Here is a 25,451-nt window from a genome sequence, read left to right as displayed (position 1 = left end):
ACACTACTCTTACAACACATATTTGGAATGTGATATAAAAACATCGACCATACACTTTTTATTATGTACAGTCATCCCTTGCTATATCACGGCCTCACAGCTTCACAGATTTTTTTCACAGTGCATTGGCTTCAGATGACTACAGAGAAGTCAGGCTGCAGAGGCGCACTATATAGTACCTACTGATGATTAAAATAATTATTTTACTGTAGTTATCTGGAAAAAAATATTTACTTCTCTTTGTTAAACAAATGCTTGGGCCTGAAAAAAAGTTTAGTCCTTTGGTTTCAATGTTATACCTGTATAATAATGGCAAAGGTTTCGACTTCACGGATATCACCTATCACGGGGTTTTTTTGGAACGTAACCCCAGCGAAAAATGAGGGATTACTGCAAAGTTATTTTGATGTGTGGAATAAAGAGGTAGCTCTGTTGCCAAAAATTCACAACATTTTTATTCATGGAGTACCTTAAAATCAATGGTAGCTTAAACTAAACGCGGCACATAATCAAATAAAAAAACAATAGGGCTGCAGCTATCAAATATATATTTTTTAGAATCGGTTATTCTTAAGATTATTCCATCATATGGGTAATAATAAAATGACTTTGCAATATTAATTAATAACATTTGCATTTGAGGTGCAGGTATTGTTGTTCTATTTAAGGGTTACTATCTTCATGTTTCACCTGTAACATTTAGTGTACTGTAAGGCTTTAAATAGAGGGCCTGGCCTTGAGAGTGACGTGAATGTTGGGGAACGAGAGCAAAATGTTGTTGGGTGACTGCGTGGAGTGTAGCATTTGGCAGTTTCTGGGGGAAAAAAATAAAAACATTTAAAACATTTGCTTTCTTACTATTTGTTCAATAAATTGACTGAAAGCACAGGGAGGGCTTTTTGTATCCTTGACCATTTGTGGGGGCAGCACAATACCTTCTATTTAGCACTGGTAGGCTAAATGAAATTAGCTAAGCTAACTAGGAAACGATGGGGATCATAGATGTAGTTGTAGTACACAGTAATCCCTCGTTTATCGCGGATAATTGGTTCCAAAAACCACCCGCGATAAGTGAAATCCGCGAAGTACGGTCACCAACAAGAAGTACTGGGCAGGCTAACGAGTTAGTGGAAAGATGCTAGTTTGCGATCGTGCTAACGCGGGAAAACGGACTTCTAAAGGAATGTAAACGAACATTTGGAGCAATACTACATTGTCCTAAAGGTTAGACACATGTTTCCTCAATTTAGAAGTTTTATTTTGACTTTTAAGTGTTTTTTTTTAATTTGGAAAAAAAAATCTGCGATGTAGTGAAGCCGCGATAAACCAAACGCGAAGTAGCGAGGGATCACTGTACATTATAGGGTCTCAAGGCAAGTGTAAATTTACGACAAACTTGCACATTCATTGCCATTGAATCAACTTATGTCGACATGCAGTGGTGCGTGCGACTGCAGTAATATCACTTCATGTGGAAAAATGATCCCTGCCAAGCTTCCAAGCAGAAATTGAAGGAAACAAGCCCAATACTTTTTTTTTTCCATTACCGTATATTGTTATTGAAATGTCATTGGATCTAAATTGGGATGCAAAATATGTTCAACATCACACAGCACTAAGATTGTCTTTAATAATAATAACGTAAAAAATCCCAATAGGAGATATAACGGGAAAAAATGGGAAAAAACATTTACACAAAAGTCCCCAGGGACACGGTCATGACTCAGACGTTCAGTGCCGATCTAAAAATAGTATATTTGCAGTGTCTATAATTTGTCATTTAAACAGCACAACTACTTACGTCATGAATTAACTTTACCACTTCAAAGCTAAATTAGAAACAACATTTGAACTTTGAGCAATACCAAAGGAATTTATTTACAGTATTTGTGTAGTAGTAAAATGAAAACCTGAAGTGTATCAACTATTCAAAAGTCAAAAAGTCACTAACACCTTGGTGTTTATATTATGTTTATCTCTGCATTATGATTTTGACACAGATGTTGAAACAGCTGGTGTCTTAGTTTGCCTTTTGACTCATCTTCAGTGATAGAACTGAAAAAAGAAAAAAATCCACCCTACTTATTTTTATTCTCCTGTTTTTTGTTTTTCTAACCAAACAGATTAAACACATTCAGAGACGCTGTTCATTTTCTTTATCGAGTGTTATATTTCTAGAAAAAAAGATACACGCATTTTACTATTTAAGATTCAGGTTTTCCTTTGTGGAGTTTGCACATCTTGTGTGGATTTTCTCGAGCGAAAAGTTAATTGAATACTAATACTATAGTTTGCCACGTGGCACCTTGGTTAAATGAATTGCCTACCCCTGCTTAAATCAGTCAGGGTTGTTTGTCTTTAAGTGGCCTGCAACTGACTGGAGAACGGACCAAGATGTAGCAAGCCACTTGCCCAAACTCCGTTGGGATAGGTTCCGGTACAGTCGTGACCCTAATGAGTACAAGCAGTATAGAAAATGGGTCTGTGCCTAATGAGTAACTGTAGCGTGATATGTCTCTTACATCTGTAGGCTGTTTGTTGGCTAACTGCAGCCTGTCAGTTTTTAATTTGATGCTCTTAGTAAATCCCGACAGGCAGCAGCAGTCCGTGTCTAGATGTAAATAAAATAGAATGAGATGAAGTAGTGATGGACTTACCCTTTGCAGGGTCACTGTATACTGTTCCCAGACCGTTTCCTCCATAACAGGGTTCTAGAAAGAGAAAGGCAAGATTACGTCAGTGACTTCATTCGACTTGACTGTTTAATAATGAAATAGGTGACGTAATGACAAAGGCACTTCATTAGTCTGTACCATTGTTATACAAGCAGGAGCTCTTAAAACTGACAGTTATCTGCAGAGCCGCACGAGGGTAGACTTTGAAATTGTGATACGACTCAAGACGAGGCTTAGCATTTTGGTTTAGTTCTTTTTTCAGTCCGTGAAAAGGTCTGATGCAAGTACTCAATAACTAACATTAGAATAAATAGTTATCTGTTAATTGAGAGTATTCAAATAAGCCAAGAAAATCGCTTTTTGATAAGCTGAACATCTGATATGTTGACAATGATACAATCATAACATCGCTTTGCCATTATTAAAAACGTTGATTTCTAGCATTCCCAAGCCCATATAATTGTTATTATTGTGCACATTTTGCGCATGATTAAGAAAAATCCGCAGGGCCGTAGGGTTTGAGTTTTTTCAAACTACTTCCAAGTTACGTTTGACTATGTTAAAAATTGTATCTATCCACAACCAAAAGACTGGCATTGAGCAACACCTGATACAAAAGTTAGCCATTTTAGTCAAAACACTCACGAGTCCCTGCAGGATACGTATGGTTTTGACCGCGTGGGCCCATTTCCTGTGCAGGCTGAGGACAGTCTTCATTCCTGGCACTCTTCTCTTCCTATCGGTGTCTTTCCCTGATCACCGCCAGCGGTGCTCTGGCAAACTGATGTGCGCCACGGACTCCTCCTTGGCCACAGCTGCACAACCACCAGCTGCTCTCCCTGCATCTGCCTGACTGCCGTTGACGTAAGCGTGATTCTGCTGGCCTACATTCAGCACAAATCCCAGTGTTGGTAGGCAGTGTAAACATACAGACCAACCAACGCTTGTATGGTGGGCGGTGATTAACCTTCCAAGTCTGCACCAGCATCCCGACAACTAACTAGAATTTCTTTAGTTTGATTTTATGCTACAAAGCAGCCAAACTATTAGCAGGGGTGTCAAACCGCATTGTCGTCATAGCTTCTTTCGCAGGGCCATTATGACTGTCAACCCAAATAAATGCATGAGCACCTCATATTATATACAGTAAAAGCTACAAAACAAACTGACAAATAACTCGTTTTCAAATCAGACGAGTAAAAACTGGTCAAATATTTTAAAAAATATATATTAAAAGTGAAGACAATTTGCAATTCTAGTAATGACACATAAAATGATGTGGCGGGCCGTATCTGGCCCCCGGGCCTTGAGTTTGACACCGGTGCATTAAAGTGTACCGGCGTGAACAAACTAGCACAATTGATGTCAACTGGAGTTGTAAGCAAGAGATGTGGTAGGGTTAAAAAAAACAAAAGTCTGTAAAGCAATATGTTCATTGACATTAAAGAAATTTTCCTTAACCCAGGCATGTCCAAATTCCGGCCCGCGGGCCAAATCCGGCCCCCGGTCAGATTTCATACGGCCCGCAGCTTCGGTCTTATAATGTATTATTTATGGCCCACCTGCACGGTCAAACTGAATTAAAAAAATTAGGATACTACCAAATCCCACACCTTTCTATGTTACCCAACTTTGCACTGCAAGATAATCAAAATGGAATTCAATCAGAATCAGCAACAAGAAACTACAAGATGCAGTCCAAGTGAAAAGGCAGCAGGCCAGTCAAAGGCGTTTGGCAAAGGGTTCAATCACACACACACTTCCATGATGTGTTGTGATTGTGTTCACTGCTAGAAGGCTGGCTTGGAGGATAAGCAGTAGTTTCCCGAGTTTAGGCCATTATATAACAATTTCCTCCAATGAGGGGGCGGTAGAAGGTAGAATCCAAGTACAGGGTCACCATTTCAAATACAAAACAATATTATAGAGGAGCTTATTCTCCACGTAACATTTGGACAGCCTTTATTTCAAACATTGTGTTAAATATATGATCTTAATCTCTGGACTGCATAAAGTGAAATAGCCAAGTAGTCAATAACATGATGCACACCATAGCAACATACATCTGAATGACGGATAACTATTTGACAACGTAGCTATCTTCAATTTATAGCCAATTCACTTTACATGGAGTCGATCAAAATAAGTATGAATTAATGAGGCGCTTTGTCTATTAAACTAGGAGGCTATTTTCCAACCAAATGTATTGCTTTCTCTAGGCCTGTTCGTGTATCACGTCAATTATTTACCCTAAGAAAACAATATATCTTGATCAAAATGCAAAACTCGCAAAAATACATACAGACAAAAAAACGTGTAACAAATATTGTCCGAGGCTGCCCCTTGCTGGCGAGACCGCGTAGGGCAAGTAAAGCGGGTTAGTCGTGACTTAAGTTAAAACAACTACATATTGGGTTTTCCAATGTAATTTCACGTTTAATTTGTGATGAACAACAAATGCAAGGACTAGTCCATCCAAATGCATTGTATTTGACAAACGATCACATGACGTACGCTTATGCGGAGATCGGTGGTTGAACACAACCTAAATATTAGAATTAGCAGCAAATCAGTGATGCTTAAAAATACTCACAGTATTGCACTGTAGATATACACACACACATATTCAACAGTACATTAATGCGCACAGCAGGTGCAACAACGCCCAGTATGACTTTGCGTTTCTTTCCGATCACCTACCGTAATATTTACCTTACAGTAATGCATTAGTAGTACATCAACATAAATATGCGTCAACGATTTAAAACGAACACTTGAGACAGACGCAATACTTACATTGAAATATTGAGTAGCATATCTGCCCAAGGAGAGCAGCCCGCCTCCGTTCACAGGCATCACGCACTTAGCAATGGCTCAAGATTTCCCAATCAGCAGGATCACGCACAATTCTACGCGTTCTAAGACGAACGGATTTCAGTCTTGAAAACAGAAAAAGCTCACCCCCAGTTACATTCTGCGACTAAAATAACTAAAAGAAAGAAAAAAAGTTAACAGTCACCCGAAAAGTAGCACCGAGTACGCTTGGCTCGGGACAGATGAGACCAAGTGGCAGCGAGCTTGGGGGGAGCCCGATCAAATAAAAAAATAAACGGTCCAGTGTGTCAACAAACAAAATGCAAGCTTTTATATTAAGGCCCTTCTAAAAATCCACATAGACTACGATGATTGTCATAAATGAAGAAAACCGTGCAACCAATGAAAAAGTATGTAGGTTCGTGACGACTAAAAAAAAACACCGTGATGGATTAGTCCAAGATTCGCTTAGATTTAAAGGTAACCTGCTGTGAGAGCTTTCCAGACAAGTGACACAAACAAGAATTAAACACAGCAAGTAACGCGCATACATAAAATGGACACCGAGGGCAGGAACTAGTCTTCTCCCTACTTTTACCAATACACAGAAACATTTTGTATTGTTAAGTGATCACAATTTGATAATCATTCATGTAAAAGCCTCCACAACATTTAAGACCAAATTGAATTTAGTTCTCTAACCTTATGTCACAAAAATATAAGACTAAGAACAACCCAGTTCCACATCAAGACAACAATCAACACAAGAATGTTTGGTTAAGGTCATTCAAACTCTCTTTCCAGGTCAGGCAGACCCAAACAATAACAAAGAGCCATTGAATAACAGCACATAATGGACTAAGTTCAGAGCTATGTGAAAAATGCAAGGATACTATATGTATGAGTCAATGGCATATCTGTCTGGGGACAAAATAGAGATCATTGTGTGCTGCTGCACGACAATTATCTATTTGTTACATGCTAAGTATGTTTCATTATATTTCAGTATTATTTCCAACACAAGGTTAAGCACACAAAACAGCACAAACCAAAGCTTTTCCACTCAATACCATAACAAATTCTGTATCCTATCAACATAGTTTAACAATTCAGCACACAACGGCATTCAGACTGGTCCACTCTAATGTAGTTAAGCTTCTCTGGCCTCAATAATTATCCTTGTTAGACAGTTAAAACAATGAACTGTGCAAGCGGAGGTATGGGTCATGCAGGAGGGGTCACATAAGAGTATTTGGGTTCAAATGAAGAGGGGGAAGTCTGGAAAATATGGTATCACACAAACTCTAGTTTCAAGCTGTGTGCCAAAAGAGGAGGCTTTTGTTTTTTGTTCTATTTTTGGACCAAGTTAAAAAAATCCATGACATTTGATGGGATTCTAAAAATAGTTTCTTCACATCATTTGTAGAGGAGGAGGGAAAAACAGAGCTGAGTGCCATGCGGGAAAAGAAAATAGTACAGGACACTTTTTTTTTCCACACACACATTCACTCACACACAAACACTCACACTGTCATATGTGGGAATCGAACTCACGGTATCGGCACACAAGACAAGCGAGTGCACCCCTACACCATCAGCGACTCCCGTACAGGACTTTTAGTGACCTTTTGTTCCAAATCGTGCAACTGCCGTGCAGCGAATACATCAAGATACACTAGTCTAGGACAATATATTTGAGTGCAACCTCCACTTTCAAATGACAAATTCCACATATGTATGTATGAATGTCTTAAGCAAAGATTTGAATATCGTTCAAGGGTGCAGTCAAGGGTGCATCCGTGAGCTCAAATAAGCATCTGTTTGAATTACAGCACCAACATTTTGCCATGTTTCACTTAACGTACCATCATAATAGCTGAGAAGCTGCGTGAGGAGAGGCGACGAAGATACAGGTAATGGGCTTCTCGCGACCAACAGAACTTGCGGTTGGACTTAAAAAGAGCAGCAGAAGTCTGGTCAGAACCAGGCTGGTCCCTGTGAGTGTGAAAAAAAAAAAGTGAATTCAAGAAAATTCATAAGACAATTATTTTACTGGTTCTTTTATCACAAACAAATTATATTTAGCTTGAATTACCTGACATGTTTCGGCTAGTACTTCCGCCTTCATCAGAGACTCTGATGAAGGCGGAAGTACTAGTAAAATAATTGACAATTGAAAATTCATATTCATAGGACAAGTTAGAAATACTACACTGGGTCTGTATTTATTACACAAAAACTAAAATGTTCAAAATAAAACAATAATATCAATACAATATTATCATTAATAATAATAATAATAATTTTAATAATGATTTTATTTTTGAAATGTTTTTGAAAATATATTTTCCAGTTTTAAGCCCTTTTGAAAATGTCCAGTATTTTACATTTCCTAAATGCCAGGCTGGCACAACCATGAACATTGGACTTTCATTTTAAAGGGAGGAGCCGAGTACTGTAAACAGGATGTTGCATTAGCCAGAGGACCCGAAAGTGACCCTTGGGACTAAGCTCAAAAGGTTTGTAGAGCTAAGAAAGAAATGCTCACAATCGCATTCGCTAAAATCAGAGGTCTCCAACAGCAGAAAAGAAGGTTGCCACTTGCCAGCCCCGACCAATTGTCCCTCTTGCACACAGAATGGACGGAAGTAGTTTTCGGTTTTTCCGTGTAATCATCCCTATCTGGGTCAAGTGCCGACTAAACTCTCAGTCCATCCAACGGACCGTTTCGGCACACTGATGTGGAAGTCTGCCAATGATAGGGGTTTCTGTTTACATTCTATGTTTCGAAAAATATCCACAACTTCATTAAGCAAGCTTCAGGCAGACATACACTCCTCTCCAAAAGACACAATGAAGGCAATATTTTTGCCCTAAATTGAAAACAACCAAGTTTTTTTTATCAAATATGACAAGAGCTCTAAACATTTCAGCTTTTGTTTGCAGGTATTTACAACTTAAATAATACTGTTCTTTGTAACAAAACATGTACATTTTACGCAACCATATATTGATTAAATTGAAAAAGACGGTACCGGTGATCTGTGTGTCCAATGAAAACAGGTCCAAAACTGCTTCCAGTTTGAAAAGTTTGTTAAGGTAAGACCTGCTCAATTTGTCTGAACAAAGGAATACAACGGCTAGCAAACCTGCTCCCAGTTGAGCTGGATCTGGGCTGAACTGATTTTGTATGCAACCAAAATGATTTAAGACTGATAGGGTGGCATTGTTTTGTGGGTGAGGAGAGCAGAATGCATGATAGAACCTGCTGGCCTTCCAAACACAGACTTGTCAAACTATGAGGGAAGTCTACTCCTGGAAGAATTAACAATTTAACGACACCACAAAAATAAAAATAATAATAATAATAACTCAATTTGTAGGGTGGTATCTTCATCCAGGATGCTCCTGAATATCGTAATACCATCATGTATTCATTGTGCCATTACAGGAGCATAAAAACAGGTGGAGATAAAGCTAGGAGATATAAACATGAATGACAGAATCTTAAGGAGTTGACAATTTTTTTGAATTCTATATTTTTGCCCATTATACAAATGGTTGTTAGGTTTATTACCATTAATCTGTCATCTGACACTGATTTACTAATATCAATCCGGCAGCTAATACTAACATTGAAAAGTAAGCAGACTTTGATTTCTTTTGGATTCCAATCACCTGCAATGTTGTGCCATTGAGTTTATGACCGACAATATGTGTCACTCTTGCATCGTGCTCTGGGATGAGGTGAGATAACATTTTCTTGTACATTGCCAGTGACTCGATGTACAGAAAGAAAGCTCAAGCTTCTTAATAGTTGTATAAGCAATGATGTGTCTTAAGTTGCTAATAACTAGCCTCTGTATCACAGGTTAGAACATTTGTCAAAGATAGCTATTCTACAGTACTACACACTTGCATGTCAAAAGACACACAAAGTCCTTCAAACTCACCCAGGTGGTCTCCACAGTTTCCTGCCCGGTGGAAGAAGCTCTCGTTTGTTAAGAGGAACGATCCCCATTGCCGCCTGCATGATGGTAATGAACTTCTTAAACTTCATCTTCTAAAACTCCTCCAACGCAGAAAACATCACATAGATGGCATCATCCATTAGCAGTGTCCCATTTGCTAGCGAAGACCAGAATCATCTCCACATGCTTTCTCATCTTCTGTATTGCAAAGATGCTAAACTGCCTTGCCGCTTCAACGCGGAAAGTCTTTCCATGCCAACAAGGCACCAAAAAGCAATGTTGCTGTGGCGTGACTACTACAAGCACCGTCCCCGACCACACAGTCTGACAGATGTCCTTTTGGCTTCTCCCAGTGATGAAGGATCAAAGGAAAACAAACGGCCACGTTTCTGCCAGGCGGTGGGCCGGCCGAGAGAGGATGACAGCACGTCACTGTTACATAATTGTGGAGCTTCTCTGAATATTAGACTAATGAAAACACAGCTTCTGCCATCACAGCGGCTGCTGCCGTAGGGATAACTGTGGAATTAAGCCCTTGACAGATCATGCATGTTCCCCGCCCCCTTCTCCTCTAATCCCTCAACCAGGCTAAGTCTTCTCACCATATATACCCAGACAGAACCATACTACCTCACACTCAAAACCACACTTCAGTCGGGGATGACCCTGTGCAGTGGGTTAACTCGGGACAAAACTTAATCTTTGACTGATTGGAATCATGATAACAAATTTAAATAAGCAAAGAATGATATCAGCATGCAAATTACAGTTGAGAGCATCGTCAGGATTTTCAGAGCATATTCATCTTTTTTTACCATGGAGCCGCATTTTATTATGCTTGTAATATTATGTGATCCATCAAACCATGTATTTTCCATACAGTTATTTACAAATTCCATCGGTCATTTGGGCAGGCTTACACTCAGATGTGGCCAGTTATAGACACACAACTATTCATACTCACATTGACACCAAAGGTCAATTTAGAGTATTCAATGAAACAAACATGAGAACACGCAAACTCCTTATAAGAAGGCTAGACCCGGAATTCCAACCCCCCTAACCTCAGAAAACTGAGGCAGACGTGCAAACCACTCATCCACCGTGCCACACAAGCTGAACGTCGGCATACAAATGTCAAATTTCTGCTAATTATGGCAAAATTAAGCTTCATAAAGCACCAAAGCTTTGCAGCCAATTTGTTTGTACATGGTTCAAAGGTTCATGGTGCTTTGTTCGCTTTGTGGCGCCATCAAGTAGTCAAGAAAATTTTTTGTGTTTTTAATTAACGAGGACAGACCTATATCAGTGGGCCATTTACAGTTTTGTATTTGATTAAATCAAATTATTCATTCACAAGCCTTCATACGTTTACGTTGATGTTTAAATATTGTTGTCTTAGTTATTTAATAATTTTGACACGCTTGCATGCAATAAAAATAATTGTTTAGACTTTCAAATGTCTAAACGTTTTTTCATTGCAAATCGAATGTGTTTAATAGCTTTTGCTGGATCTAGCAATGATTAACTACTTTTACATTTCTCTTAATAGCCAACAATCGTAATCACTGTGGCCATGATAACTGTAAAATTGAAACAGAAGAGCGAAAGAGACATAGTTAGTAATAACCTGAAAAATGCCGATCCTCCAAGCAAATTTCGGAAATTTCAACCTTCTGCCTCAAGCTAACGTGCTGCTGCTGGATTCTCAGACATGTTGTAGCTTGACTTATTGTTTTGCAAACGCACACAGAAACGCGTGTATGTACTTGTCAGCCACAACATTTTATCTTTGAATCCATAAAAAATATCTATCAATCTTGGACTGTGCTGTATGGCACAGCCCTACGTCTTGCACGACAGTCCTTCAATGGGTACAATCAATGCCAATCATAAAGGACAAATTTGTCACTTGTCCCTGGGTCAGCAACTGACTGCAGGCAATCATGCTCTGGGGGGGGGGTTGATGGAAACAAATAATATCCTAGCTGCTGTTAGCCAAACTCTGGCCAGGATTTATGTTCTAGGAGCTTGGATGTCATGACAGCAGTGCAGCTTTCAGAAATCCTTGCGCATACCCATACTACAAGCACAGCAGGGGGGCAGGGAAATAACAAGCGGCTATTTTTAAAAACGATTGGGTAACAACAGCACAAAAGGAGACGGGGGGGGGGGGAAAGAGATATAGTGCAATATTTGCCAGGATGGGTACAGGGAGGGGATGAATTACAAATACCACGTGGAAGAACATGTGATGTCAATAATCCATAACCTTCTCACATTAGTTTGTCAAATTTCATTACTTTGTATATCTTATAATTGTTAAACACATGGAATTTTTGCTAATATATAAGTAGTACATAATTACGCTTTCATAAAACCTCACCACGGTACGGGAAAGGCCGCCCGGGAGAAAGATTATAAGTGCCGTGCACTTTAATAACCAACACAAAGTGTAATGTCAATATTTAGCACAGTCTCGGCAGTAAACCAGCTGCAAATACGCCCAAGGACTGAAGCAACTGAAGCAAACTAATAGCAGGATGGTGTGTTGCCTCTGGGCAAAACAATATTTTGTTGTTATTAGGAGATTGCGGCTTCGGAGGCAGCAGTAAACACAACACTGCAGAATAAGTTTTGAGCTGAATGAAAAAAACATACTTGTCAATAACCTTAATCAAATACATATGTAAGATTTTAAATACATGTCAGATAAATTTGCAAAGTGCCAGTGCGTTTTCGCTGTATTTGCATGTGGACTCCGGCCAGTTTACGATAAACTGTAGCTTGAGGCTCATCATTGGAGCAAGTGTGCAGCATCTCATACAATCGGCCCACTAGACCTGTGATGTGTGCTGAAGTTCATGACTGCTGAGTCGGATATGAAAGTAGGAACCTAAAATAGAAGATTAGCCTATATTTAAATGTCGTGACGACTGCCATGCCGCTTTTACGCATTAGACCAATGGCAGCGGCAATCTACTTTAACTCCATTGGGCATTTTGAGTCGCTTATCTGACTCAACAGCACAACTAAATATTTCCCAAATACATTAACTAGACGGTCTCTTCTTTAAGCGCATGCCTGTGGTAATTCACCTGAGTGTAGTTGCTTACCTATCCTGCTTTTTGCTCATGTATTTGAACAGGAATTAAGAAAATTAAGCTATTTCAATGAGGAAATCATGTAAAAATGTATAATGTAAAGCATGCAGACCAGAAAACTAAAATGGAATATAATTTTAATATAAAATATTTTTGTTTGTTTTAGGACTGCAACTTATAACCATTTTAGTAATTGATTAATCATCAACATCAATGATGTTGTGTAGACATTAAGTGAATCAATCACATGATCCCTGATATCCCTTTATTCAAAAACAGGACATTATTTCAAATTGACAGCACACTAACATAAATTAACTAAGATTCAGTTACTGAATCTCCTTTTTTTTTTCAAAATAAAACCAAATATTTTATTTTGAGTCAACACAAAGATACTACGTCTGCTTACATGGACGACTACAGAAATACTGGTGAAATGTTAGAATTGATTATTCTTATCAGCAATTTATCGTCACAGCTCTAGTTTGCATTATTTCTGTCTTCACAGGGTCATGTGTCATAATGCATTGCCATTCTTTCACAGCAACAATGCAACGACAGTTTTTAGTCAACTTAATGCTTTTACATAAGCATTTTGTTTCTCTGTCCCAACAGGCTATTACTAAGGGCCAATGCCATTATGCAATGTCCATATGCAATGCATGTGCGAGCCAGATGGAGTGACAAACACCACTCACAAATCCCTAATGTGTGTTGTGTTTAGAACTCGAGGGAGACGTAGTCAATGCGGGCATGTGCCAAACATAAGTATAACATGCATAGTATAGGGGAATACTGACAAAAGAAATTCAAAAAATGGTGGTCTAAATATTGTAACAATTTAAAGCAGGGGTGTCAAACTCGTTTTTTTCCCGGGCCGCATTGTAGTCAGCTTCTTTCGGAGGGCCATTATGACTTTCAACCCAAATAAATGCATGAGCACCTCATATTATTTACAGTAAAAGCTACAAAACAATATAACTCGTTTTCAAATCAGACGAGTAAAAACTGGTCAAATATAAAAAAAAAACAGATATTAAAAGTGAAGACAATTTGCAATTCTACTAATGACACACAAATTTGATACACAATTTCTCTTCGCGGGCCACATAAAATGATGTGGCGGGCCGTTTCTGGCCCCCGGGCCTTGAGTTTGACACATGTGCGGATATAAAAAAAAAAAATCTCCATATAGGGATGACAATTTTAACAACGTCAGTTGTTACACATTCAACTGAGTGACTAATGCGTGATAAGTTCTTATCTGACCTACAAAGGATAGATATATATATTTTAAACCACTGATTTATGTGCATAGGAAAAGGCCGAGAATTACCATCCAAATAAACTTTTAATACTAAAACTAATCGAAGCGCGACATGCGTGAGTAGCGAGGAGCGGTTCAAGGTTTTAAAATGTCAGCAAAGACCCGCACATACACTGTCGACATTGAGCGCGAGGCGCAGTAAGGTACATACCTGGTAAAACCTGTTACTTTCCTTTTCTCGACGTCACCAGAGGGGATGAATCCAAAAATACAAGAGATTCTAACAGAACTGAAGATCTGAGCAATAACGAGATGTTTGCTACGTTGCTTAAATTCACCAGGTCCAAATATGCGCTATTTCCTGTTTCTCGCAGGTATGTGGGCGTGGCTTAGCAGCGACGGGCAGGTGTATGTTTGCAGAGGTTTCGGTTGCGCTGGTGACGTCATTGAATGTTATTCATCCTGGTGAAACGTTGACAAAATCATGCAATGAATCAGTTTGAGTCAGCGTAAATACACAAAACTAATACATTTTCTTGTTGTTTTACTGATCTTACAAAGCATTTGAGTACGGATTTGCCTCACCTAGCTGACGATATCTTGGAAAGGTCTGAGTTATACTGTGAACGCAAGTGGTCCATGAAAACAATTGATTTCTTTTAACTAAAGCTTAGCCTTTGTTGTCAGTGTGGAACTTCCTTCTTGTTTCAACCACAATTCATCATAAATGAGGTATCAGGAAACTATGTTCTATTCATGTCTTTACGTAGCTATGGCAATGGTTGTTGAAAGGGAAATGAACACACGATCATTGTTCTAAATATTTAGGGAACATTCTTTTCATAGGCTTTCAAATCTTTAAATATTTGCTTCACAAACAATGAAAATCACAAAAAAGAAATACCACTACTACTACTACTACTACTGCTACTACTACTACTACTACTACTACTACTACTACTACTACTACTACTACTACTACTACTACTACTACTACTACTACTACTACTACTACTACTACTACTACTACTACTGAAAAGAGGGTGGGGGCCATCTGGCTATATGCAATTCAATGTTTTTCTTTATGAGCTCAGTCATTTGTTTACATTAGGTTGATGATGACTCACACTGAAACAAAAATCCACTTTCTTGTATGACCACTATCACTATAATATTGGTGCGCCCCCTTGTGTTGGAATGAACACGTCATTGTGCACGTCATTGTGGTTGTACAATTGTTCGCAGTGTCACATTGAGATAGAACCTTTCCCCTTATTACATGCAAATTATTTATTCAGCCTTGTAGAGTTGCAGAGAACTACAAAAAATAAGCATATTATTAAATGAAGCCAAAATCAAATTTACACTGCTCCCCTCTACAGATGGTTGGTATTGTTTATGGAATTGTAAAATGTGGGTTGGATAGAAATAAGGAGAACTAGATTCCTGTGGTCCAATAAAATAATAAACAAACAAACCCAACATTAAAACACTCATATTTCACAAATTTTATTTGATGTCTATGTTAACTTTCTTTTTTAACAGTGTAGTGGCCATGGAATGATGCAATATTTTCTTTCATATCTGTCTCCATAGAGCGCCGAAGGAATGATCCTAAAATTGTGTATATTTTACCGCCACAACTATTTCTATTACAAGTTCAAATCACTTTGATTTTTAAACATTTTTAGGCACATGAAAAAAAAAGGATGAAATGAAAGCAAGAGATATCAATATGATTTCAATATGTCAACATTTCAGTTTAGATGTAAATAGCAAGCATGTTGGAGAATAAATTAGATGCGCATGTGAATGACTTGTGAAAATATTTGCCCAGGGATCCAGCCACTGAGAGAATTTGAACAATTACATACAAAATAAAAACAATTGTACAATTAGCAGCATGTGTGATGTATTGTAACAAAACCAAGCTCTACCGTATTTGCTAGCGTGATTTGGTGTGAAAGTCATATAGAATGCCACTTCTCATTGGACTTAAAGGAAATGAAAGATATTGAGCATGTACTGTAAATACCGGCAGTTCACATCATCCATCTACTATTGTGAGGTCTCAATGTATTGACGTCATCCTCTTCTACCTTCCATCCGCTTTTCCTGGCGAGCAACCACCGTCTTTTTCTCCTCACTATAAAATACAACATCCAAAAACAAAAACAACATTCATTTTTAGTTAGAAAACTCATTCTGGCTTCTAAATATATTACATATTTAATACATTTAATACAATTACAGACAACTAAGCAGGCCGATGCTGACTTTATTGTGTGAAATTGTTAAAAGCATGGAAGTTAAACTGAAAATATTTCTAAGCCAAACAAGACACAAGTGAAAAAAAAAACAAAAAAAAAACAGAGCACACAAGTCACAGTTTACTCTAAAGCTTTGGTACCTCACCCGAACCTAAATTTCTCTTCTGCCGTTCTCTATCCAACAGTTCCAATCACCTGTGTCCGTGCTTGTACGTACACCATGTGTTTTCAGTAAAAGTGTAATGGTCCGTGGGGGAAGCTAAAATCAGAGTGTGCAACCAATTTGATGTCTACCTCTGCAATTTTGTCTGCACCCTTCTGATCTTATTCAGTGAGTCTGACAAACTTTGTTCATATTTGTGAATAAAAAGAAGGAAACTGAGATCTGAAACGTGGATAATACAAAGATGGATGTAAATATAAAATCTTTGACACTAGATTTAAACAGTGAAAATAACCTGTCCTTCAATACTGGGGTGTCAAAGTTTTTTTTTTTTTTGCGGGCCGCATTGTAGTCATAGCTTCTTTTGGAGGGTCATTATGATTGTCAACCCAAATAAATGTATGAGCACCTCATATTATATACAGTAAAAGCTACAAACTCATTTTCAAATCAGACGAGTAAAAACTGGTCAAATATTTAAAAAAAAAGATATTATCAAAAGTGAAGACAATTTGCAATTCTTGTAATGACACACGAATTTGATGCACAATTTGGCTTCGCGGGCCACATAAGATGATGTGGCCGTATCTGGCCCCCGGGCCTTGAGTTTGACACCTGCGCTGTATACTTTGACCCTAATTTATTTTATTTACACATACGCATCTGTAAAACTCAAGTTACCATTACATTTTATTTGATGAGTCTATCAATGAATGAAAAGGCTTCCCACAGCAGTGTGTTAAGCAGTTCTCAACGTAGTTAATTAATTTGCTTTGAATGTCACTATTTTACATCAATAGCGTTTGAGAGAAGATTACCCCAATGTCTCCAGGCTTTCCACATTGCTTGGGAAGCGGCCTGACAAACAGCTCCATATAAGCCTGAATGAGGATTTAGTAGTTATGTAAGAGAAGTAGAGGAGAAAAACTCAACTCAGGGAACTTGGAGATCTGACACATTACTGAGTGGAAGCAGAGGTTCCAAGCTCATCAGTTAAACTGCCAAGATTTAAGAAAGTGGAAAAGCACCCAGTAAAAGGGAAATTCCCAAGAAAGATTTTATGCTTGGAAGAAAGTCAGGGATTAACATTGCGATATAGCGCTCTCTATCGTCTGGCGCCTGAAATAAAAACATGCTCGTAAAATAAGATGGTAAGCTACTGTTGGTTAACCAATACCAAACCAAGCCACCCAGCATCTATAGCCCATTACAATAAATCATTAAATATTATTAAAGTAATAATTTTTATATTGAGTTGCTAAATTGTTGTTTATCAAGTGATTGTAAAATAACCAACTGTAAATTCTTTCATTTTATAAATAAGCATGATCAGGTTTGCAAATTGGCTGAAGCTTGTTGGCATTACTTTTTCCAATTTAAAAAAAAGCCATATGTTGTATTGTCAGAAACAATAATGTTCATTTGAATTATTTTAAATTAAACAGTAACACACACATATAATGCCACACACCCATGCAAAATATAGTACCTGTATGTTCTCTGTGTGTGTCTCACAATTTGCTTGCATTTTACTCTGAGGATCTTCAACTGTCTTTTTTTCCTGCTCAGTGACTCCCAAGTCCTTTGGTTCTCCCTCAGTGGTGCGCTCAACTTGCTTCTGTTCAGCTTTCTCAACATCATCATTTGGCTCTTTGTCAATTTCTGCCTCATCGTTATTTGTCTTTCCGGTGCAGAAATAGGGAGGCTCATGTGATGTTTGCAAGCTGAGCTGTAATTGGTCATTACCTGAGCCCTGAGTACACGTGATGTCATGTTCAGTCGACAGCAAGAGCAAAATGCATGAAAGATAATGAAGTAATCGAATTCATTATAGACAAAAATATCAACTTTTTTTTTACTGCTTAAAATTTCAAACTAAGCTGAGCATCCTTTTAAGAAAAAGTGAAAAAGTCAAGCATGCAGGTATTGTATTTCATACCAAGTAGGCATCCAGTTCAGAGTCTGACTGGCTTCTGGTGAGGGGCGGCAGAGGATCATCCAATGCAAGTGTTGAACTGGAGGCACGTCTGTGCTCACTGAAGTATAAATAAACATTGGTCAAAAAATATTTTGGTCACGCTGTGATTATTATTCAAATTAAGGTTGAAATCTTGAATCTTGAATCGGACTATATTCGAAGATATTGACAAGGTCGATTCTAAGTGTTCTTTTTAGATTATGATCTTTTTTCTCTTAATCAAATAAGAGCAATGTCTTTTTTTTTTTTTTAAGTTTATGGACGACAAAGGGCGCCATGTATACCTGTTATTAAGGTGGTCTTCTTCAGCAGACTTGAACGTAACAGCAGATTTTTGTAGAACATCTGGTTGATTGGATGAACTGCAAACTGATGGAGAGAGCCAACATATCCATCAATACAAGTTGAGTTATTTTAGTCATGCTGTTGGTTTAACTTGTTAGTAGAAAAAAAAAAAGTCAATAAGGATACAACAGAGAGAGTGTTGTTGGTGTTCCACATTTGTTTTGGTAAGAAGTCGGGAAATGTGTTTTTTTTTATTTATTTACCATCTAGGTTCTTTTTGTATTTACCATCTAGGTCCTCCATGCTTTGTGCTTTCTTTGTCTCCAATTCCTCCTTTTGAGAAGAAAGCAACTCCTGTGAGGCTGACTTCACTGCATAAAAAGAATTCTTCTTCCTTTTGGAAGATATTCGTCTCAAAGCTGTCGAACAAAACAGTGCAAGTGTGTTTAAGAAAAGCAAATTCTTTACCGTACGATGGCAATCACGATGGCAAAAATAACTCACGATGGATGCGTTTGAACACGACTGAGCTCATGAATTTCAGGAATCGGTTTGCATAGAAATTGGGCCTGTGAACTGACACGGTGTCCTGAAAAGTAAAGAAAACGGTCAGTCCCTCCCTGTCACCCCCCTACCAATCTCCAAGGTAGTGATGTGATGACACGAACCCCATCATGTAAAAGAGATTTCCAGGAATGTTCCACCTTCTTAATGAACCTGACAATAAAAATGGATTTGTATAACACTATCCACATAGAAAATAGCAAATACAGTATTGATAGTGTGTTTCTGAGAGGTGAACCTGTAGGACTGGAGGATGTCAATAATTCCTAAAAAGATGAGGAGGTGTTCATCTCTATGTTTAGCCGGAATTCCACCGAATCTAAAATGAACATATTTGCATAATTAATCCACATAATTTAAATGCAGCAAACAAGAGAGGTTTCTTAGGGTTAGATTCCGTAGAACCTCGATTTAATGGACTAATTAGGGCAAGGGCGTGTCCATTAGAGTCAATTGTCCTTGACACCAAAGTACTTTTTTTTGTAAACTAAAACTACTCAATATCATATTTTTTCCAGTGCCTAAACATGCCCAGTATAGTAGAACATTATTGTGAATAAATGTATGCATGTTAAATTGTTTTAATTTTTTTAATTTAGGTCCCTTAAATTGAGGTTCCTCCATGTTTTTTTTTTTTAGAACCAGAATTATAAAAGATTTCCTCACGTGTCATCATCTGCCACTGGTTCTGGATCTTTCACAGTACCCTGGATGGATTCAAGAGCAGTGGAGTAGAGAACTCTCTGCTTCCTGCTGTCACGTCTGCTCTCTCTGCTCGGCACCTTGCGGTTTAAAACATGAATTCCAAGCAGGAGGCTGTAGTCCATGATTTTGAAGCTTTCTAGAACCTAAAAAGAAGAGCAAATAGCAGTTGAATTCTATATTTTCTTTTATTTTCATCTGAAATTGACGAGAAGGGCAGCAAGGCAAGTTTGTGGTTAGCCCATGTGTCTCACATTTCTGAATTTCAGGTTTTAAACCTTTCTACGTGGAGTTGGCATGATCACCCCGTGCTATTTTTGTGAATATTTTTAGTCAGCTGAGATAGACTCCTGTCATCATAATGAGGAGAAGAAAACAGTTTACAGTCCTTCCGGAATTACGTGAGCCTGTGAACAATACATGACTGGCAGACTTTTAGAATGTTCCTCCCAGGTCCAAATTAAGGGGACTTACGCTGCAACAAGATACAAAGTACAGTTTTGTACAACAAGCCTCAAACAATTCAGGCAGATCATAATGTCACAAAGAATTCCTGTACTTGAAAACAAAGACCTCCTTGAGCTGAGAAGTGTTACCTAACAATGAGGTCAGATGAGCCAGTTTCTGCAGCACACTCCAGCTTGCTCATATAACCAATATGCTTGGTTCTACCAGGTCCTAAGCAACTGAATTACAACTAATTTCACCATTTAATGAGATCCAATTTTACCGTATACTAATTAACGCTTCAGCTTAATTTGAGTAACTGTTGAGAAATGCCATGTTAATGCACAATAACTTAAATGAATGAATACAAATTTTAGTGTAACTTACCCGGCAGTCTCTCTGCAGGGTTTTCATCAGGGCGTTGTGGGTCTCCGCATCAAAGCACAAACCTTCATGCATCTCTTGGAAATCCAAGTCTTTGAATGTAGGTGAAGACTTTAAGCGTTCTTTGCGTGAAGCACGACGTTTGTATGAGGAGCCCTTCAGGTCATACTTGTAGTGCATCTTCATGGCACGAGGCAGCACATTATTCATCACCACCACACGGACTGTTACGCCACCACATTGGATGCAGTAAAGGCCATAGAACTTGGGAAGCAAAGTTCTCGGGTTTTGGTTCAGGTTCTACAGAAGTGAAGCAAACGTTTTGGAGATGTAATTAAAGACAGGATGGATGTGTTCAACTTAATAATAATATGCAACATTAGAGTATCCAACTGTGAAGACACTATATGGATAAATGTCTCTCCATCCATCCATCCATCCATCCATCCATCCATCCATCCATCCATCCATCCATCCATCCATCCATCCATCCATCCATCCATCCATCCATCCATCCATCCATCCATCCATCCATCCATCCATCCATCCATCCATCCACCCACCCATCCATCCATCCATCCATCCATCCATCCATCCATCTACCATGTAGTAGCCGGGTAGCAGTTTCTGCAGAAACTCCGCCTCCTTTGGTTGCACAGTCTTGATTATGAACTCATCATCACTGGTAAGATAGAACCATGAACTGCTGGCACCAGGGTTGGACAGCTCAATAAGAGGCTCATTACAGATGGAGTACTGAAAATCACCATGATGCAATAAGTAGCTTTATCCAACCAACATTACATCACAAAACTACTTTCATAAATCATGTGTCATCAAAACTTAAGCAGCAGTTTACATCAGAACATTACTCCACAGTACGTATATTGAGAACACTCAGCGCAAATTGTTTTTGAGAAATGTATTTCCTGTTTTGTAAATTTCAATCTGAGGCATGGAGCTACGTGACTGAGCAAATCTGCAGTAAAGATTGAGAACATTGAAGCACTTTTTTTTAAACTTAAGTCAGAAAGCCTGATCGAGACCCAATTTAGGGGCAATAAATTACAACACTCCTAAAAATTACAAAACACCGCAGAATATACTCCATGTTTTATCACTTTGCAACATTTTGTATGATCACCCCTGGATCAGGGTAATGAAATTAATCCAATTGCATCCCAAAACTTACCAGATAGTCATCTGGTTTGATGCCAAAGAGTTCCCGAAAGTAGCGGAATGCCAGCGGTGCATATGTTTTAAGACGGAAGTCAGGAAAGTGATGAGCAGGAGTCATGTTGCTGCCCTCACTGGAGAATAAAACAAAATCGAATTATAAATAAATACAAATGAATTATTCCTGGATTTACTGCCACGAGTTGAAATTGAAGTACCTTGGCAAGAAGACACTCTCAACTACGGAGAAATCTTGCATGAGAACATCTCTGTCAGGTTTGGAGCTAAGGTTTCCTACAGCATAACCAATGGCTAGCTGGATGGCTCCTTTCAGGGCAGCTTGTGTGGGCTGGAGAAAAAAACCCAAAACAAAACAATGCTAAGATGACATAAGGTAATTAGTTTAAATTTAAATGACTTTTTATTAATTGCCGGCAGAATGTGAGTCAATGTCAAAATAACTTTTGTGTTTTTAACATATTTTTGAAAGCATTATGTCAGATTCATTAAAATTTCTTTTTTTTTTTTTTTGTAAATACAATTTCACAATTCAAGTGTTACTGGCAAAAATGGGACGCTCCATTTTTCCACAAACAGATTAATGGAATGGAAGGACTGGAATCTGAAGCCAGTCTATTTGATTGTGCTGATTTTGAACAAATGTCCCTTTTGATATACTATTACAAGATCAAATATTGATTGGTTTACTGTAAGGTGCATTTTCAGGTGATAAATTGTATTTCTTTATTTTTAGGTCCCTGTAAATATCCCAACCATTAAAACCATTTTAGACTGGGCTAAACAAGATGCAAACCGAGTTTAGCAAACACATTCTACAGTCCACAATAAATGTCACAATCATGAACTTACCTTTTTGTGATCTTTTGGCACTTTGGAGGCATGGCTTCCTTTCCCTGAACTGATTGTGCTGCTGGTTGACATTTTTCAACGAGACAGAACTTGACAAGGAGGAAGTATGGACAAGGTACACCAGGTTCCCCTTTAATGTCAATCCCGCCTTGAATAGAAATGACTAGAACTGCATTTTCCCCAGGTAGAACACTCCTGTAGGGAGACAAAGAGTCACATAGTTTAGAATATTTTCTCTTTACGCCCGGTAAAACGTTTTTTTTTTTTTAACCCCACATAGCTTACAAAATTGTGCTGAGGCTTCGGTCTGGAGAACAGCTTTCTGCACTCTGAAGGTCCTTCAGTGTTTGCGCGTGTGTTTAGCTGACGAATCCGCCACAAAAACCCTTGATCCCACTTAAGAAGGATTGGCAAAAAAATGTTGCTTACCCAATCCCCTCGTTTTATATAACAGAGGAAACATAATGTTTAGAAAATATTCATCCATTTCCTCAGAAGCAAGAACAAAAAATGGCAACTAAGAAAGATTCAGATTATATGCCATAATAAAGGATAACTGCTACCTTGGATTTTGTCTGGATGGATATGTGTTGTTCCATTTTGGACCACAAAGTGCCCTTAAAAATAAATATATTTAATGGTGTACATTTGTGCTGTTTAAGCTAAAATCCAATTTATGTTATCGAATGCCCAAGCAATGATCTTTACTGTCTCACAAGAATTTAGTACAAAATCATAAAAGTTTACTTAAAGCATTTTATACCCAAATAAATGGCAACAACAATGACTGTGTGGCGAGCAATTGTAAATTTAGAAGAAATTCACTACGTATAAATAATATATATAATATTGTAATTTCATTGTAGTCATTTCCTCTCAAAATGTGTTAACAGTTTTTAATGTAACATAATAATAAATACATATTTGAGAAAGTATTGTTTGAACTAATGTATTTGAAGATCAAGAGGTGAAGAGGAAATGGTTGTGGCAAATAAACCAAGATGATGATAAATAAGCAGCAACACAGGAAACCTCAAAATCTATAGTTCTCATGAACAGAACGTCACGGCAACCAGAGTCAGAAAAGAAATGCAAGCAATCACACGCTACATAACACACAACGAGATGTTAATGAGAAGTGAACAAAAACTGTTTAAAAAAATAATAATTAGGTAAGACCAGGAACGTTACAGTATGTGATTGGCTGATACAGTTGGGCACGACTGCTGACACTAGATAAAATTCATAAAACTACGAGTACGTAAATGACAAGAAGTGCATGATTACAGGAGAAACAACACCCCCCCCCCCCCAAAAAAAAAGATTAATATAAAACCACAATGACTGGAATACCTGTTTTCAAAACAGCAAGACTCTGGAGAGAGCGAAATGATATGGGGACTTTTATTTTCAGGATTAAAAAAAATAAAACTGTTTCATAAGGATCATTCGGAAGCCTTTTTCACGTGGGCGGACCAGTTACAGGGTTAGTATTGTTTGTACAGATTAGAAGCAGATTGCAATGAATAGTTTGAACACCCTGTGACAATTCATTTTAGCAAACACACTGAGTGACATAATGGTATCAACTAAAATGACAAAGTAAGGGGGTAAGGGGGCTTGAGTGTGATCTGATTAGTGAAAGCAATGTGTAGGTATGTGACAAAAATGGACTTCTTGTTGTGGATGCTTGCACACATAACATAATAGGCCTGTTATATATGTTAATCACATCCAATTTGTTTGTCACAAGTTGGTCACTGTTTATAAACGTGTTTGGAGGATGTCAATTCAAATTCAACCTGCTCTCACAATCACTTTCTGTAATTTTCAAAAATGATGTTGGTTACTTTTTACTACTCATTTTATAATTTTCAATAACATTTTCATGGGAAACCACAAGTGCAGGTAATATGTTTGTAATGTGCAGTGAATGCCGAGTAAAAATGTATGCACAGTATTTTTTTTGTCACCCACACAGTTTTGTTTGACAAGTACTGTAATGCGGATAATCTGCTCCTTATGATGTTGGTGAAGGGCAGTGGCGTTTATTTCCTCTTGCTACACTGAAGTCAAAGTATCTTCCTGATGGCTGACAGCCAATGATTAACATTTCTAACATGAATTTCAACAACAATCTTAAATAAAAGTGTCTCCTCATTGTTGAGAATAGGCAAAAGATTTGCTGAAAGCTTTCTTACCTCAAGAGGCATTCTTTAATGAAAGGAATCAGATGAGGTCAAACCAACTCTGCATGAGGTGAGAAGCCAAATACAGCAATAACTTCCTCATCACTTCCTTTCTCTCTCTCTTTGTCTTTCTCCACCTACCTGTTGTACTTCTTGGGCCCGACTAGGTGTCAGTGAAAGGCCAAAGATTTGAAAACCTTTTCTCAAGCTCCTGTTTTATTGTCCATGCATTTCTTTAGCCTTGTCGGTGTCATGAAGAATGTGGAACGCAGTACGCAGGATACCTCGCTGGATCACCTGGCTAATACTAGTCAGACAACCATTCACACTCACCTTCCAACGTACAGGCAATTAGTCAATAATGATCCTAACAAACATGTTTTTTGGAATGTGGGAGGAATCTGTAACAGCAACCCACACACAAGTCCAAGTTGACATATTCGGACATGGAAACTTGGTGTAAGGCAACATTGCAAAGACACTCACCCACTGTTTTATCCGTACTTGGATTTTCTGTAGGGCTTTTTCCTCATTAGGGTCACGAGTAAGCTGCAGCCGATCCCAGCGGAGTTTGGGCAAGAGGCCAATTTAC

The 25,451-nt window shown here is 38.2% G+C and overlaps 2 protein-coding genes across 12 annotated transcripts in view; both read right to left on the bottom strand.

The window, feature by feature from the left end:
• The window catches only part of tjp2a (tight junction protein 2a (zona occludens 2)), a 28,088-nt gene extending 13,854 nt beyond the window's left edge, over positions 1-14,234 (bottom strand). Inside the window, exons 1-3 of one of the 5 annotated variants that reach the window (XM_061293209.1) lie at positions 14,043-14,178; positions 7,355-7,484; positions 2,658-2,711 (exon numbers count right to left, since the gene is read on the bottom strand). In XM_061293209.1, the coding sequence (XP_061149193.1) occupies positions 2,658-2,711; positions 7,355-7,360 (60 nt within the window). In that variant the 5' untranslated portion in view covers positions 7,361-7,484; positions 14,043-14,178. Of the gene's footprint in view, positions 1-2,657; positions 2,712-3,320; positions 3,450-5,471; positions 5,753-7,354; positions 7,485-14,042 lie in introns of those variants that run through there. The other 4 variants (XM_061293207.1, XM_061293208.1, XM_061293206.1 and 1 more) reach the window with 4 other exon arrangements.
• Positions 14,235-15,324: 1,090 nt separating this feature from the next.
• On the bottom strand, positions 15,325-25,212 carry pip5k1ba (phosphatidylinositol-4-phosphate 5-kinase, type I, beta a). Of its 7 annotated transcripts, none has more exons than XM_061293756.1 (16): positions 24,997-25,210; positions 24,872-24,920; positions 22,671-22,865; positions 22,019-22,149; positions 21,817-21,934; positions 21,228-21,380; positions 20,628-20,924; positions 19,758-19,939; positions 19,330-19,410; positions 19,196-19,244; positions 19,032-19,116; positions 18,791-18,946; positions 18,527-18,611; positions 18,204-18,300; positions 17,754-18,017; positions 15,325-15,977 (listed from the first exon to the last, which is right to left on the bottom strand). In XM_061293756.1, exons 3-16 carry the CDS (start codon positions 22,740-22,742, stop codon positions 15,975-15,977), a joined length of 1,773 nt encoding a protein of 590 aa, XP_061149740.1. In that variant the 5' UTR covers positions 22,743-22,865; positions 24,872-24,920; positions 24,997-25,210; the 3' UTR covers positions 15,325-15,974. The 7 variants fall into 7 exon arrangements, with proteins under 7 accessions (XP_061149740.1, XP_061149739.1, XP_061149738.1 ...); XM_061293755.1 differs by having other exon boundaries at positions 25,001-25,210; XM_061293754.1 differs by having other exon boundaries at positions 24,872-25,210.
• Positions 25,213-25,451: the final 239 nt, after the last annotated feature.

This window comes from Syngnathus typhle, linkage group LG12 (genome assembly GCF_033458585.1).
Source record: "Syngnathus typhle isolate RoL2023-S1 ecotype Sweden linkage group LG12, RoL_Styp_1.0, whole genome shotgun sequence".
Taxonomy (NCBI): domain Eukaryota; kingdom Metazoa; phylum Chordata; class Actinopteri; order Syngnathiformes; family Syngnathidae; genus Syngnathus; species Syngnathus typhle.
Note: the sequence above shows the minus strand (reverse complement) of the source record. Positions and strands in the feature narration are given on the sequence as shown.